This window comes from Fistularia commersonii, chromosome 21 (assembly GCF_037954325.1).
Source record: "Fistularia commersonii isolate RoL2024-O1a breed Wild chromosome 21, RoL_Fcom_v1.0, whole genome shotgun sequence".
Classification (NCBI taxonomy): Eukaryota; Metazoa; Chordata; class Actinopteri; order Syngnathiformes; family Fistulariidae; genus Fistularia; species Fistularia commersonii.
Genome location: NC_141304.1, coordinates 14,656,041 through 14,670,696, shown reverse-complemented (window position 1 = coordinate 14,670,696; position 14,656 = coordinate 14,656,041). Strand labels below are relative to the sequence as shown.

The following is a 14,656-nucleotide window of genomic DNA, read 5'->3' as shown; positions in this document are numbered from 1 at the left end:
ACTTGTATGACTGAGTTCTCACCTCTAAGAAAACATCAATTTGAGACACGTAACCATTCATTCCTTCGTTATTCACACATTGATTGCAAACATACAGCCGTTCAGAGGTCATGTAGAGGGATTCCACCATTCTCAGTGAGTCTGGACCCAAAAGGACAGGGGTGTCAAGCTTATTTTGGTCCGAAAGCCGCATAATTTGATGTCAAGGGAGTGTAATTACCTAGAAGAAAGTCCAATTTTTTTCCCTGGTTTTAGTGTAAAGGACAACAGCTAAATGATTAAAATCTTAATATGTGACAAACGCTTCCTTTAAAAAAACACATGACGAACACTCTGAGATTCATGATGAAAAGCAAGTGCAATTTCAACAGCACTACGCTTGTATTTTGTTTTATTTAGCGTAATGGCGACACCCAAAATTGCCTCATCCACACCCAGCATACAGGTTTCCTATTAGCCTCAACAAACAAACAAGCAATGGTCCATTTTTCTCGGAAAACCCGACACTCCATGACCACTTTTCTCTTTTTACTCCACAACATCTTGCTGACGTGCGAACAATTCTAACAATAAGTAAAAATGCTACTTACAGACGCGGAAGCTGCATTTGCTGTAAGTTGTGAGTCACGTAGTGTTGTGCCGTGTTGCTAACGCTCACCAAAACACTGCTCCCCTCGCATGCAATATAGGAACTGAATTTTTATTTTTAAAAAGTACTTCATGATTTTTATGTATTTTTTTTAAATTGTAAATTTATTCCACCGACCGGATTGGACCTCCCGGTGGGCCGGTACCGGCCCGCGGGCCGAACATTTGACCCCACGGATCCAGGGTTTCTAATGAACTTCCTGCATGGTTTCGTGTGAGGAACCAGACACTGACATCTGCACCACCATTCTGCGTCATGAAGACATTTATTTTTGGTTCAAGTGAGGCAATTCTGGTACTTTTGCAACGTCGCTGTGGCCGCTTTTGTCTGGAAGTTTGCATTCGTCCTGGAGACGGTGGCCTGAGATCGTCGGCGACATCATCCCCGATGTCTCACACACCTCACGCATCTCCGACTCCAAACACAGCCTCCCCGCGGCGCGTTACATCAAGATGCCACAAACAGACAGGATGTGAGCGACAAAACTCAACACCATCGCTTTCACATCTCTTTATCTGAGCATTCGTGAAACGACAGAGCAGATAAACGCATGTGCAATGTTAGCTTCGTCCCGTTTCGCGTTTCCCACGCGACCAAATCGATCGACCTTATTGAAAATATTAGACCTACGGTTGAGGTGTGTCCTCGAAAAAATGGTTGATGTCGGAGCTTAAAAAACCGGATCCGCTCGCCTCCTCGTAGCAGTATCCCTTGATTAAAGCCAAAAAATCATATAGATCTATCGGGAAAAGAAGATCATTACTCTCGAAATATGGATTTATCACGTCGAGGCAAATGTCCTTGGTCGGGGTGTTGTTTCCGTTGTCGCAGAAACACGCAGCTTCGCTCCTGCCGCCGGCTGGAAGACAAGAGCGGGTTTGTGTTTCAGGGAAATGTGGATTTTAATCGGAAAGTCCGAGGAGGCGCCGGGCGGCGACTCACAGGTGAGGCGGAGGGCGATGTTGAGAGCGGCTTGGAGGATGCACAGCGCCGCCAAAATGGCGATCCCGATTCGGAAGAGTCGTTCTGCGGGTTCAACACGCCAACACAAACCGGCATCAGGCAAACGGAAACTTCTTCTTCTGCGATTTGAGTTTTCTTACCCGGCTGCTCCGCGCTCCTCTTGGATTCCCGGAAGCGGTGGACGATAGTGTCACCGGAGATCTCCTCCATGGCGCCTTTCCGAACTGGACGGGGAGCGAGCGACCGGCTGGACTGACTCGAGCTTTCCTCAGCTTCCTTTATATGTCAAGAGGAAGGAAGTGGCTAACAGAGCGACAGTTCCTGTTTTCTGCGAACTCGTCTGCGTATTTGATGGCGATGATAAAGGATGCGGTAGCTTCTCTCTCGCTTCCCTTGTTCCTTTTCAGATTGTTTAACGCTCGTTTTAAGACCGTTCTGATTTCTCCACTTTTTCCCAGGGGCGGGGAAAGGTTTCACAGGAAAGGGACTTGTTTTGGACCGGGACAATTCAGGGCCGATGAGAACTAGCTTGGGAGCGAGCGGCTCGAGAACGGCGTACACGATGCGTTCGTGTGATTTCATATTAGCCGCCTTGAATACACAAATCTCCGGGTCTGAGTGGTTTAGATTGGATCGCGACAATAAGCCCTACTCCACAGCGCCGCAATTATGCAAATGTAATGCATGTTTCAATCAAACTGTGTACATAAGCCACTCATAATGATTCAAATTAATCACAGGGCGTTTAAGGAACTTACCGCAAAATGATTGAGAGCCGAGCAGAAGAGTTGGGATGATGTGGAGACAATTACTTTTCCCCCCCGACAGTCATCAGGGAGACAAAACCGTGGAGGGAAGATTAGCCGCCGAGCGATTTCTCCTCCTGATCTGATGGGAACGTGGATACGGGGAGCGGAGAGGCCTCGTCTTGCCTTTTTTTTTTTTTCGGCTCGTATCGCTGGTACGTTTATTTTCTCTACCGCTTATCGTGCGTTCCGAGCCGATCCCGGCCGTCATTGGTCAACGAGGGGTTTCGGACCAATCCCGGGGTCACGCGTAGAGGCGTACAACCGTTCAGCCTCTCAGAGATTAGCAACTTGTCGCGTTCATTGGATAAACCTCCTGTTTTTGGACTGAGAAGACGGAGACTCCACACAGAAAGACCCGACGTCGGACCTTCTGGTTGCGATCCAGAAGCATCCCTGCACCCGCATCTCCTCGGAGAACTTGAGTTTTACCGGCTGCTAGTTCCATTGTAAGGGACTGTTTGTTTTTTTTTATTTAACAACCTCATCTTAAGGCGCTTCCTTTATATCTGACGACCATTTTACAAATACGCCACGATGCTATGAACTCGGTTTAAAGTTGAGGGGGCGGGAAGGCGGCGGCATCATCAAGATCTTTTGATATTGTCGCACCGAGCCCTTTTAATAAATGTAATATTGGATTTTGAGGCCGGAGCTGCCGGTCGTGATCGACATCCGCACCAAAGTATGAACAGGAAAATAGCCGCGCGGTCCCCACGATGTGCGACCTACAGCAGAAATGAATGAATGGATGATTTGCTTTCCAGCAGTTCTTTAGCGGCGGCGTAAGCTAGGAAGGGGGAGAGCCTGCCCTCCACCCGCGGCAGCCGTGGGTTTGATCTGAGAGAGCGGCGAGCGGTTCGAGCCGATACGCCGCCCGGAGGGACCCTTAGCAACAAAGGTAATGCTAATGCATATGCATTAAAATTCATTCCTTCTTACGCGCTTATTTATGTCTGCATTAATGACGGCGGACACCAGCTGCTCGCTTCAGACGCACGCCTGTCGCAGAATTGGTGAAATATAGTCGAGCGGAAAGGTTTCCCCACAAAGACGGATCCATTTCCGGCCCGATGAACCTGAACGATCAAAACAAATAAACGAAAACAGCGGAGGAGACGACCGCGACTGTTCCAGTGCAGACGGCGCTCTCGATTTTTGTCCTGGATTAGACACCGAGGCCACAATTTACTTTTTTAACTCTCTGCGCGTTAAAGCTACGCTTTAGCGGTCGAGCTCCATACGTAGCGTTAGCTTCTCTTGCAAAAGATGGACGCCCAACCGGGACCGTTGGGATTTGGAAGCTTCTTCACTCTTCTTCAGCTCTGCTGTACTTATGAACTGAAAAGTGACAGCAAATAATCAGCCTTGCGTTGCACTCAACTACATCTGGATTCCAAAAATCATTTTTTACGCTAGCGGTCCCTGAGGAAGGGCCGCGGGTTCTCTTTGTATTTCGGATCAGAGTTTTCCAGCAGAAAGAAGAGCCCGAGGCCCTTTTTTTGGGATCAGAACTCCCGACGTCTGGAGATCCGGCACGTCGCAAGCGCTCGTCGTGAAGACGTATCAGAGGGCCGAGCGGCGGGTATTTCTTCTTCTTTACAGCTTACAAGGAACACGATTTACTTTTCACAATGAAAAGCCCGTCCAAAGTCCTGTGTCTGAATTACGTTCCCGGCACAAACTCTGTCGGCGCTGTAACGCCACGAGAATATAGCGAGGAGAACTTCGCCAGCCTGACCCTCGGGGAAGAGCGGGAGGAATAAATCCTCAACCCTCTTCCCGCCATCTCATTTCCAGTGTTCCCGCTCGCCACGGGCGCCTCCCTGGTTCTGGTTCCGGGTCGGATCACGAAACCGTGAGATTTAAACCAGCCCTACGAGACAGGGGTTCCTCCGAGGATGGAGACCCGGGTTTCTGTTACCTTGGTTACCAACTCGCAAACATTCATTTAGTGTCTTTTCCGCTGATCCGATACTCAATGTCGCCGAAGCTGATCTAAGCGGTCATTGGTCGAGAGGCCAATTCACCCTGGACCAATCACAGAGCCACATATAGAGACGTACAGCCTTCATTCTCTCACATCGCACTAAATTCAACACACTTGAACCTCACATACAGTGCATTTTTCCACTTTTCACCTTTTTTAACTTATTTTTTTCTCTCTACATGTTTATCTATTTATTCCTCTAGTTATTTATCTTTTTATATTACATATATATATCATATTTATTGTTATTGTAATTATTATTATTATTGTAAATATTCTTACTATCACCATTATTATTGTTATTATTATTATTATTATTGATAGTATTATTATTGTTATTGGTCTTATATTTTTTCTGTTTTATATCTCTAACCCGAACACGCAGCTATTGTTGTGCTGTGTCCAAGGTTGTTTTTGGCTGATTTTAATCCGCTGAACCTGAGAGCTGCTGTCTCTAAATTCCGTTATTTTATAATAAAAGTCTTGAATCCCTTGAAAGTACTATAGAGAGACATCATTCACACAACCATTCACCTTCTCATTCACATCATACAGAGACATCATTCAATTTTTCGCAAGGTTGTCAAAGAGCGCAATCTAAGTCGGCATTTTGACACCAAACACGGAGCTAAGTATGCTAAAGTTAGCCTTTCAGAAAAACAACAAATTGTCGGAGAATCAAAAGCCAAACTACGACGGCAGCAGAATGTGTTCACGTTCAAACCGCAACCAAAAACACTGCGGCACTGAAAGCTAGCTTTGTAGCAGAGCAACTAGTAAACATCTTTGTTTTTTCCTCCATGTAAATGCACATGTAACATTTTGGACCTGAATGACTAATAAATCCAGAGTTATTTAACATCAAGGAGTAGTTACATACAGTATATTTTACATTTGGTTACATTTGTCAGAAAAAGAATTGCTTTATTCGCCAAGTAACTTTGCAACTACAGGGAATTTGCTTTGGTTGACGGTGCTAACATGTATTATACTAACATGCGTTATACACATACACACTATATACACTACAGTGATCCCTCGCTATAACGCGGTTTACTTTTCACCGTTTCGCTACTTCACAGTTTTGCATCGTGCATTGTGTTCTGCATTCTGATTGGCTAAAAAGTCACCCCGCTTCTTCTCCACCTGTGCGTCAATAACGTTGCAGTTTAATATGTACACGTGCGTAAAACAGCTTGCCAAGTTTACATGACGTACGTGCAAATTCTCTCGCAATTTCCAGTTTCTCTAAAACCTATAATGTTGACAAAACGCTCTGGAGCGACAAAAGGGCCCAAAAGGCAGCAGAAGATGCTATCTATCGCAGATAAAGTTAAACTTCTGGACATGCTAAGGGAAGCTAAAAGCTATGCGGCTGTAGGTCGGCATTACGGAATTAAGGAATTTTCCGTTCGTTCCGTAAAGAAGAAAGAAAAAAACATAAAGACGACAGCAGCAATGTATAATAGAGTATTTAATTGTATGATAATTGTAAAAAAAAAATAAGGTTTCCACTACACGGATTTTGCCTATCACGGATTCTTTTTGGAACGTAACCCCCGCAAAAAACAAGGGTATACTGTATACCATAAACTATATAATAGCCTATACACTTAGACATTTATACTGTTACCGTTCTATGTGTCCCTTTGAGGGTAACCATTATGCTGTGACACCGCTGCTATAGAAACATACAACCATCACTCATTCATACAAACACGACCTCCCGACCTCAGAGACGCTGCATTTGCACGACCTCCTCAAAAGCTACATTTAACTGAAAAACTCCTGATTTGAGATTGAAATGCTTTTTTTTTTTTTTTTTTTAGCGATCACGCTAACACTCTTCACTAATGAAAAGCAGCGCGATGCCATTTCATGGAAGGATCCTTCCCTCAGGTGAAACCTTGAGGCGCCGTGATTGGCTGACGGGCCCGGCGTCTCGACCCCAAGTGCGTATTTTATGGAGAAAAGATGCACCGGGGCGTCTGGATGTTTGCAATAATCAAATGACGCGGTGACAGAGCGGCGCTGGGAGAAAACACACAACCAGAAGCACGTGATGGAAGGTGTGTGTTCTGGAGCCTGTTTATTAAAAATATCCAATGCAAAATGTATATTTGAATGAGATTATGCTATATGCTATATGATGGGTGTATGAGAGGGTTTATGTCAATTTAAAGAATGAATGCATGGATGACATACAGCGGACCCTCATAATTCATGGAATTTTTGCTATTCGGTTCTCGCCATTTAGCGTTCTTTAGCGTTTTTGTGCAGTATTTGAATTTTTTTTTTCCTTAGAAATAGCCATATTCTAGGGGAAAAAAAAATTGTAGGAAAATTCTAGAAAACAGAAAAAAAAATATAGTAAAATTAAACTAAAATTCATTTTTTTAATTTTTTTGCTACCATGGCAAACTTGGCATGCTATTGGCTAATTGAGCATGTTATTCAGTTCCTCATGTTAATTGGTTCCTGAAGAAACAACAAGATCTCCTTGTTGGTTGCGCCCAGCATACGATGTCCTGGTGACCGTGAAGACTATTTCGTTTGTGAAGTGTCTAATTTTTCCACGGTACCCTCCAGGCCTCCTAAACATCCCGGTAAAGTGTTCTGTATAAGAGCTTGGGAAGCTGTAACAGTTTGCAGGAGGGTTTGTAAAGAGTTAACTGAGGCTCATTGAGGGTTAATATATCTGTAGGGTCCACTGTGTAACGTTTAACATGATTTTGTTTTTTCAAGTCAGCAATTTGCCCGGAGGTTTTTCGAAATGCACTGCTGTTCATATGACAGTACAGTTCCTGCAGTATTTGCTTTGAGAACGCTAATAGAGAAGCACAGAGAAGGCCAGAGGGAGCTACATTCTGTTTTTGTAGACCTAGAAAAAGCATAAGACAGGGTGCCAGGAGAGGAACTCTGGTATTGTATGAGGAAATCTGGAGTGGCAGAGAAGTATGTTAAACTGGCGCAGGACATGTATGCTAGCTGTGAGACAGTGGTGCGGTGTGCTGTAGGGGTAACAGAGAGGTTCAAGGTGGAGGTGGGACTCCATCAGGGATCAGCTCTGAGCCCCTTCTTGTTTGCAGTGGTGATGGACAGGCTGACAGATGAGGTTAGACAGGAATCTCCATGGACCATGATGTTTGCAAACGACATTGTGATCTGTAGTGAGAGCAGAGAACAGGTAGAGGAAACTCTAGAAAGATGGAGGTATGCTCTGGAAAGGAGAGGAATGAAAGTTAGTCGCAGCAAGACAGAATATATGTGTGTGAAGGAGAGGAACTCGGGTGGAACGGTGAGGCTACAGGGAGTGGAGATCAAGAAGCTGGAGGATTTCAGGTACTTAGGGTCAACAGTCCAGAGCAACGGAGAGTGTGGAAAAGAGGTGAAGACACGGGTCCAAGCAGGTTGGAATGGGTGGAGAAAAGTGTCAGATAGAAGACTATCAGCCAGAATGAAAGGAAAGGTGGAGGAGACACTGGTGAGACCAGCGATGCTGTTTGGACTAGAAACAGTTACAAAAGTCAGGATGTAGAGCTGGAGGTCCCAGAGATAAAGATGCTAAGGTTCTCTTTGGGAGTGACCAGGATGGATAGGATCAGGAATGAGTCCATCAGAGGAACAGCGCACGTTAGATGTTTTGGAGAGAAGGTCAGAGAAGCCAGACTGAGATGGTTGGGTCATGGACAGAGATGGGAGAGTTAAGATGTTGGTAGGCGGATGCTGGAATTGGAGGTCTGGAGGAAGACCAAGGAGAAGATTGATGGACGTAGTGAGAGAGGATATGAAGGTAGTTGGTGTGAGAGAGGAGGATCCATTGACAAGGGTTAGATGGAGAAGATGGATTCGCTGTGGTGACCTCGGAAGGGAGAAGCCGAAGGGAGAAGATTGCTGTTCTATGAACACCTAGGCGGCTATTGCTAGTCATATCCTATTACTGCTGTTGACATGATAATCTCCAAACCATTAAACCCAAGGCATAACACAGACCTTTTCTCACATTTCAATTATCTAATACGCTATTTCTCACTTTCTGCAGCCCACTAGAAATGTAAAATTGAAAAAAAAAAAAAAAAAAAAAAAAGCCAAAGCACTTAAACCCTTGAGTTTTTCTTAAATCAGAAAATTAATGGCGTGACAGCCGTTGTGCAAAATCCACAATTTCTTAAATCCCCAAACGCAGTTACCAGAAGACAACTCTATTATTTACCCGGCAACCGAGACTTCCGTTCCGGCGTCTCCGCCAGAGACGCGCCTCGGGGGGATGCTATCGACTTGAGGCTGACTTAAGCCTGCTGTGGGAGAAGCGCTTCCCTTCGCAGACGCCGGAGTGAATCTTTCAGATCGACTGTGTATTCTTAATATCGGCCACTGCGGAATCAAAAGTACCTAATAAATAGCAGCTTAAGAGAGCCTGACCCGCGAGGTCCGAGTCGAGTGCATCCGTCTGAGCGGGGAGGCAGACAATAAGAGAGGATTATCTCCAGATCGCCATCGCCACACAGCGTCGGGTGGAGAGGGGGAATGAGAGGAGCGAGAGGAAATGAAGAAACAATCCATTGTTTACACCCAACGACAAAGAGAGGAAGGACGCTGAGGTTACGGAAGAATGGCCATCAATAAGACAACATTTTTCCTCAAAGATCGCAGGACCTTGATTGCGCCTCCGCCCTGCGGTTATTTCTTTGAAAATGGCCCAGAAACCCAGTCCAGCCAAAGTCAGTGTAGAATTTCTCCAATCTGGTTCGTCGTAGCGGTGTGCGAGCCACGGACGAATTGTTCACATCTCGAGAGTCGTTTTTCTTACTCGTGAGTCACACCAAATAAAAGACTTCACGACAGCTGTTATTTTAACTGGACTTGTATTTATTGATCGAGTGAATCGCTGTCTTAGCCGTGTGGAAGAGCGGTTGCTCTGCTTTAAACTCATGTTCCCCGTTCCTTCCCTGGTATGAGCTGCAAATGGAGATGCAAATGGAGAATCGCAGAGGTCTCGGAGTAGCCCTCCCCACTCACAAAACAAGTGAATCACTCAGCAGCTTAGAGTAGCCTCCCCACCTGTCAAAACAAACAACTTACTCAGTGGCCCTCCCCATTCAAAACACGAGCAACTCAATGAATGAATCACTCGGTACCTTAGAGTGGCCTTCCCATCTCACAAAACGAACGAATCAGTCAGTAACTCAATGAACGAATCACTCAGTACCTTAGAGTGGCCTTCCCAACTGGCAAAATGAACAACTCACTCAGTGGCCTTCCCAACTCACAAAATGAACGAATCAGTCAGTAACTCAATGAACGAATCACACAGTACGCTAGAGCAGCCTTCCCAACTGGCAAAATGAACAACTCACTCAGTGGCCCTCCCCGTTCCCCAAACAAGCAACTCAATGAACGAATCACTCAGTAGCCCATCGTAGCCCTCCCTACTCAGAAAACAAACAAATCAGTCAGTAACTCAATGAACGAATCACTCAGTAGCTTAGAGCAGCCTTCCCAACTCACAAAACGAACGAATCACTCAGTATCTTAGAGTAACCATCCTAACTAGCAAAATGAACAACTCACTCAGTGGCCCTCCCAAATCACAAAACGAACAACTCACCGTGCAACTAAATGAACAAATCACTCAGTAGCTTCGAATAGCCTTCCCAACTCACAAAATGGACGAATCAGTCACTAACTCAATGAACGAATCACTCAGTAGCTCAGAGCGGCCTTTCTTACTCACAAAACGAACAACTCACTGAGCAACTCAATGAACGAAACACCCGGTAGCTGACGGTAGCCCTCCCCACTCGCAAAACAAATGACTCACTCAGTTACTCAGTGAACGAATCACTCCGGAGCTCGAGGTATAAACGGTTGACTGACTCAAACGACTGAGTGAGTGATTCATATAAACTGGGGTCGGTAAAAGGGCGCGAGTTTCCATTCACCATTCCATAGAATCACGACCAGCTCGTGTTCACAGTTAGTCAGATCCTTGCGCGTCGTGCACGTGCACGTGGCATCCGTTCAACTTGATTCATATGATTCAAAATGAGAAAACCAAAATCAGCCTATATTTTCCCTGTTATTACCACAAACTTCCGCATGTGCTTTTTCTTTTCCGCGGGCCTATTTTCAGCGGGAGTGGCCGCCGGTGAGGATTAATTGCCCTTCCCTTGAGCCGACAACCAAAGCATATGTCGTCTTTTTAATTTATATCATCCTTCAATACAAATGTCAAACAAAGGCGGGGAAAAAAAAAATAAGCGATGACTTTGACCCTCTTTCCTTTGTCATCCCCACACTGCAACAAATTCAGTTTAATTGCTTTGATTCACCATGACACCATTGTCCCCTTGCACATGTGTGTGTGTGTGTGTGTGTAGGAAGGGCGCCATTTGTGTAGCGTGGACGAGGCCGCGGTGTCTTGTTAGCTCAGTTTCTGTGGGATTATCCTTTTTTTTTTTTTTTTTTTAATGTCTTTGTGTCGCCCACCGGGCACGGCTGAGCTGCGGTGCGTGAAAAATCAATATGGGGCTCTTGGAAAACATTAAACACTGGACGGAAAATTTGGATGCCGGTTTTTATACTGAAAAGTACGGCATCCAGTGGAGTGAATGCAATTATTCAACAGGTCTCGGAGAGGAAAGGACGCACTTCTTATTCAACAACTTTGCAGAAAATTTAAATCCACAAGAAATGACACTGTACCACTTTTTTTCTTATTTAATTTTTTTGTTTTTTTGCATTATCGCTGCTTTGCACTGAGCAAACCTTCGTGCTGCTTTTGCACCACAGAGGTGTCAAATCTATCAGCATAAGATAAACTTTATTGATCCCTAGACGGGAAATTCCATTGTCACAGCAGTGTAACAGTTATACAGGATGTCTCGGAAAATTAGGATATTGTGGTAAAGTTCTTTATCTAATGCAATTAAAAAAAAACAAAAAAAAAATACTTTTCATGAAGTTCTAATATTTTGAGATAGGATTTTTGAGTGATCTTAAGATGTAAGCCATAATCAGAAATATTAAAATGATAAAAGGCTTGCAATATTTCAGTTGATTTGTTATAAATTCAGAATGTATGACATTTTTGTATTTGTAATTGCATTACAGAAGATAAAGAACCTTATCACAATATTCTAATTTTCCGAGACAGTCCTGTAATGTCAAAAAAAAGTAAAATAAATATGAATAAATAGAGAGACAGAAGACAGAAGATAGCAAGACATCCACAAATAAATAAACAGCAGCAACAACAACAGGGATAATAATGGACAACGTAATGAACAGTGAGGGTGTAAATACACAACCAGAATTAAACGACAATAAATAAACAGAAAATAGGCTGGGACAAACAATGATAAGAAAGACAGCAGATTGAGGGCATAACTTGACATGTGACATAATGGTTGCCCTCAAAGGGCCGCATGTAATGTAACAGTACAAATATAACCCAGTTTAAACTAAAGTAAACTATTTCTTAATGTTAAATAACTGAATGAATTGCTCATTCAAATCCAAAATGTCACATTTGCATTCCCATCGTTCTTGAAACAGCGTTTGTATTTCTCAATTCCACTTGTCGATGCAGATTCACTGCGATCGAACGGCAGGATGACGTCACTTTGCGGGTCACGTGATCGCCATGAATTGTGGGAAATGTAGTTTATGGTCAAAGCGCGCGTTTGACTTCTTTATTTTAAGACAATCAGACCTTTTAAGACGTTTTTGGGCCTCGGGTTTAACACGTGATGTACCGTTACGGTACTAGCAACTGACCTGTGTACAAAACTGCACAAAAAAGCTAAACGAATAAAAATAAACAACCTCTGCTGCTGCTCTCTGATGCAAATATCAGCCTGTATCTGCGTGCACGTTATACTTCACACCTCATAGTTTAATGTAACAGAGCACAATTTGCACTTTATTATTATTATTATTGTTAATAATAGGATCACGTTTCATGTCATGGGATTGTTAATAGTGAATAAAACAGAAATAATGCAAGTTATTTATTCCTTCTGCACCAAACCACCCTGTAACACAACATGAGGACGGCTTTTAGATTTAAATAATATCCGGTCGGTTGTTTCTGCATCGCATGTGCAAAATCACTTATAGTGAAAAATATTGGAGATTTTTTTTTTTTCCACCTCCAGACAATGGAATCAGCCTCCCTCGCGAGGACGGCGGCGCGGTAATCGATGACTCCGAGTTGAAATACAAGCACCGGAAATGATAAACCGCGCGTGTCCTTTCGGCCTCCTTCCCACCGGGTCCCGCTGTTGCACGGACTTCAACGCTGCGTACGGCGGTACATATATACGGAGTTTTATGCAAAGCGGGCTCCGCCGTCTGGCTGTGTGCAGCGGGTCACGGCGGGCTGCAGACAGCGAAGACACATGGAGCTCCCTCCCACCGGCCCCGCCGATCACAAGCTCCCAGGCGGTTGCCTTTAGATGAAGTGAAGAGGAGGATATAACGGAGTGGGAGTTCGGTTTGCTGGCTGATGGATTAGCGGCCGTGTTTACATAGCGGCTGATTTAACCTGCTGGAGCTGCCCGAGCATGATTTATTGATAGTGAAGGAGGGGAAAGTATTAGACGGGCTGATGCGATGGATATAGACACAGAGAAATGGAGTGGCGGTATGTGAGTGGCGGTATCATGCAAAAGAGGTTGGATGTCCCCATACTTGTATGCTTCTCTGCAGCAGAATGCAACGCTGCCGTGAAAACATGTCAGCAGAGGTTCTTGGTCGTCCAGGTCGCGGGGAATTCTCTTCAAAACCTTCTCGTCTCGGCAACTGGATTTGAACCGGACTCTTCGGAGAAGCCTCTTCGGTTCCGATCACCTACGGAGGGGGTTTCCATGTAGAACCGTCAGGGTTTTGGCTGCCCGAGCATGATTTATTGATAGTGAAGGAGGGGAAAGTATTAGACGGGCTGATGCGATGGATATAGACACAGAGAAATGGAGTGGCGGCATGTGAGTGGCGGTATCATGCAAAAGAGGTTGGATGTCCCCATACTTGTATGCTTTTCTGCAGCTCAATGCAACGCTGATGTGAAAACACGTCGGCGGAGGTTCTCGGTCGTCCAGGTCGCGGGGAATTCTCTTCAAAACCTTCTCGTCTCAGCAACCGGACTGGAACCGGACTCTTCGGAGAAGCTTCTTCGGTTCCGATCACCTACGGAGGGGGTTTCCATGTAGAACCGGCAGGGTTTTGGGCGGCTCGAAATGGAAGAGTTGAAGCTAAATGTAGGGGCCGTCACAGTCTCTTCGCGACGGCAGCGGCGGGTCGGTCCGAACGCTCGCATCCAACATCTCGGTGGATAAGACGCTTTCCGAGTCGAGCGGCGAGACCAAGACCTCTGACCCGGCCGTGGAACGATGGACGCTTTTAATGTAACGCCGTGAAATCAAGCAGGGGAATCAGAGGTTTTCAATGAACGATAATTATAACTGAGTTCGGCCTTTCAATGTCTTCACGGAGAGGGTGTGTCAACGTCTTCACTCCAGCCTTACCGGCCCGTTTCAGATCCGCCGTACGTCCTCGTCCTCCTCCGTCGACGCGTTCGGCTTCATCGTTTTATTTCCTTCCGGCGCTTCTTCGCCGTCCTTTTCTGGACGCTCTTGAACGACGCAGGGGGGATTCAACGCGGGACAGTTTCGAGTTGAAGCTCTCTGGATTAACATGACTGATTTATTCCAGGCTTGGCAAACACACACACACACACACACACACACACACACACACACACGCGCTCAGTGGGACCTGTTTATTATTAAAATGTCTAGCAGAGCCCTCTGGGCCTTTCTCCATCACATAGAAGCTCTCACATCCCTGATGCTGTGACTGGTCCTTATTAGTTGCACTAACACACACACACACACACACACACACACACACATACGCCAGTGTGCGTGCCATACATTGCTCTCAAACGCCGCTGTGAATGTGTTGATTGAAATGCTAAAATGTCCTGCTAAAAAGCTCCCAGGCAGAGCATTAATCTCTTTTACTGACCGCCGGGTCTGAACGCCGCCTGAGCCGCGCAGAGACGTGATGAAGCGACAATTAAACCGAGGCGCCGCTTGTCGTCGCGCCACGGAACCGTTAATGCGGCGTTCGCTTCCTCATTCGTTCATTCGGTTTACGAAACGTGCAACCATTCGCTCGTTCATTCACGCACACGTATAAAAGCGAACAAACGGTCAACCTTTCATTCAACTGGACGATTCAGGG

General features: G+C 45.3%; 1 protein-coding gene across 1 annotated transcript; it reads right to left on the bottom strand.

Annotated features, from left to right (window-relative positions):
* Positions 1-895: 895 nt before the first annotated feature.
* LOC147222427 (uncharacterized) lies at positions 896-1,874 on the bottom strand. The gene is made up of 4 exons (XM_086168740.1): positions 1,753-1,874; positions 1,592-1,675; positions 1,280-1,508; positions 896-1,164 (listed from the first exon to the last, which is right to left on the bottom strand). The coding sequence occupies exons 1-4, from the start codon at positions 1,820-1,822 to the stop codon at positions 1,161-1,163; spliced, it is 387 nt and encodes a 128-aa protein (XP_086024866.1). The 5' UTR covers positions 1,823-1,874; the 3' UTR covers positions 896-1,160.
* Positions 1,875-14,656: the final 12,782 nt, after the last annotated feature.

Excerpts from the sequence above, each read along its gene's own strand:
- LOC147222427 (XM_086168740.1), bottom strand. The coding sequence starts at position 1,822 with ATGGAGGAGATCTCCGGTGACACTATCGTCCACCGCTTCCGGGAATCC. Across the intron at positions 1,676-1,752 it reads GAGGAGCGCGGAGCAGCCGG|AACGACTCTTCCGAATCGGG; the intron begins GTAAGAAAACTC and ends TTGAACCCGCAG. Across the intron at positions 1,509-1,591 it reads CATCGCCCTCCGCCTCACCT|CCGGCGGCAGGAGCGAAGCT; the intron begins GTGAGTCGCCGC and ends CTTGTCTTCCAG.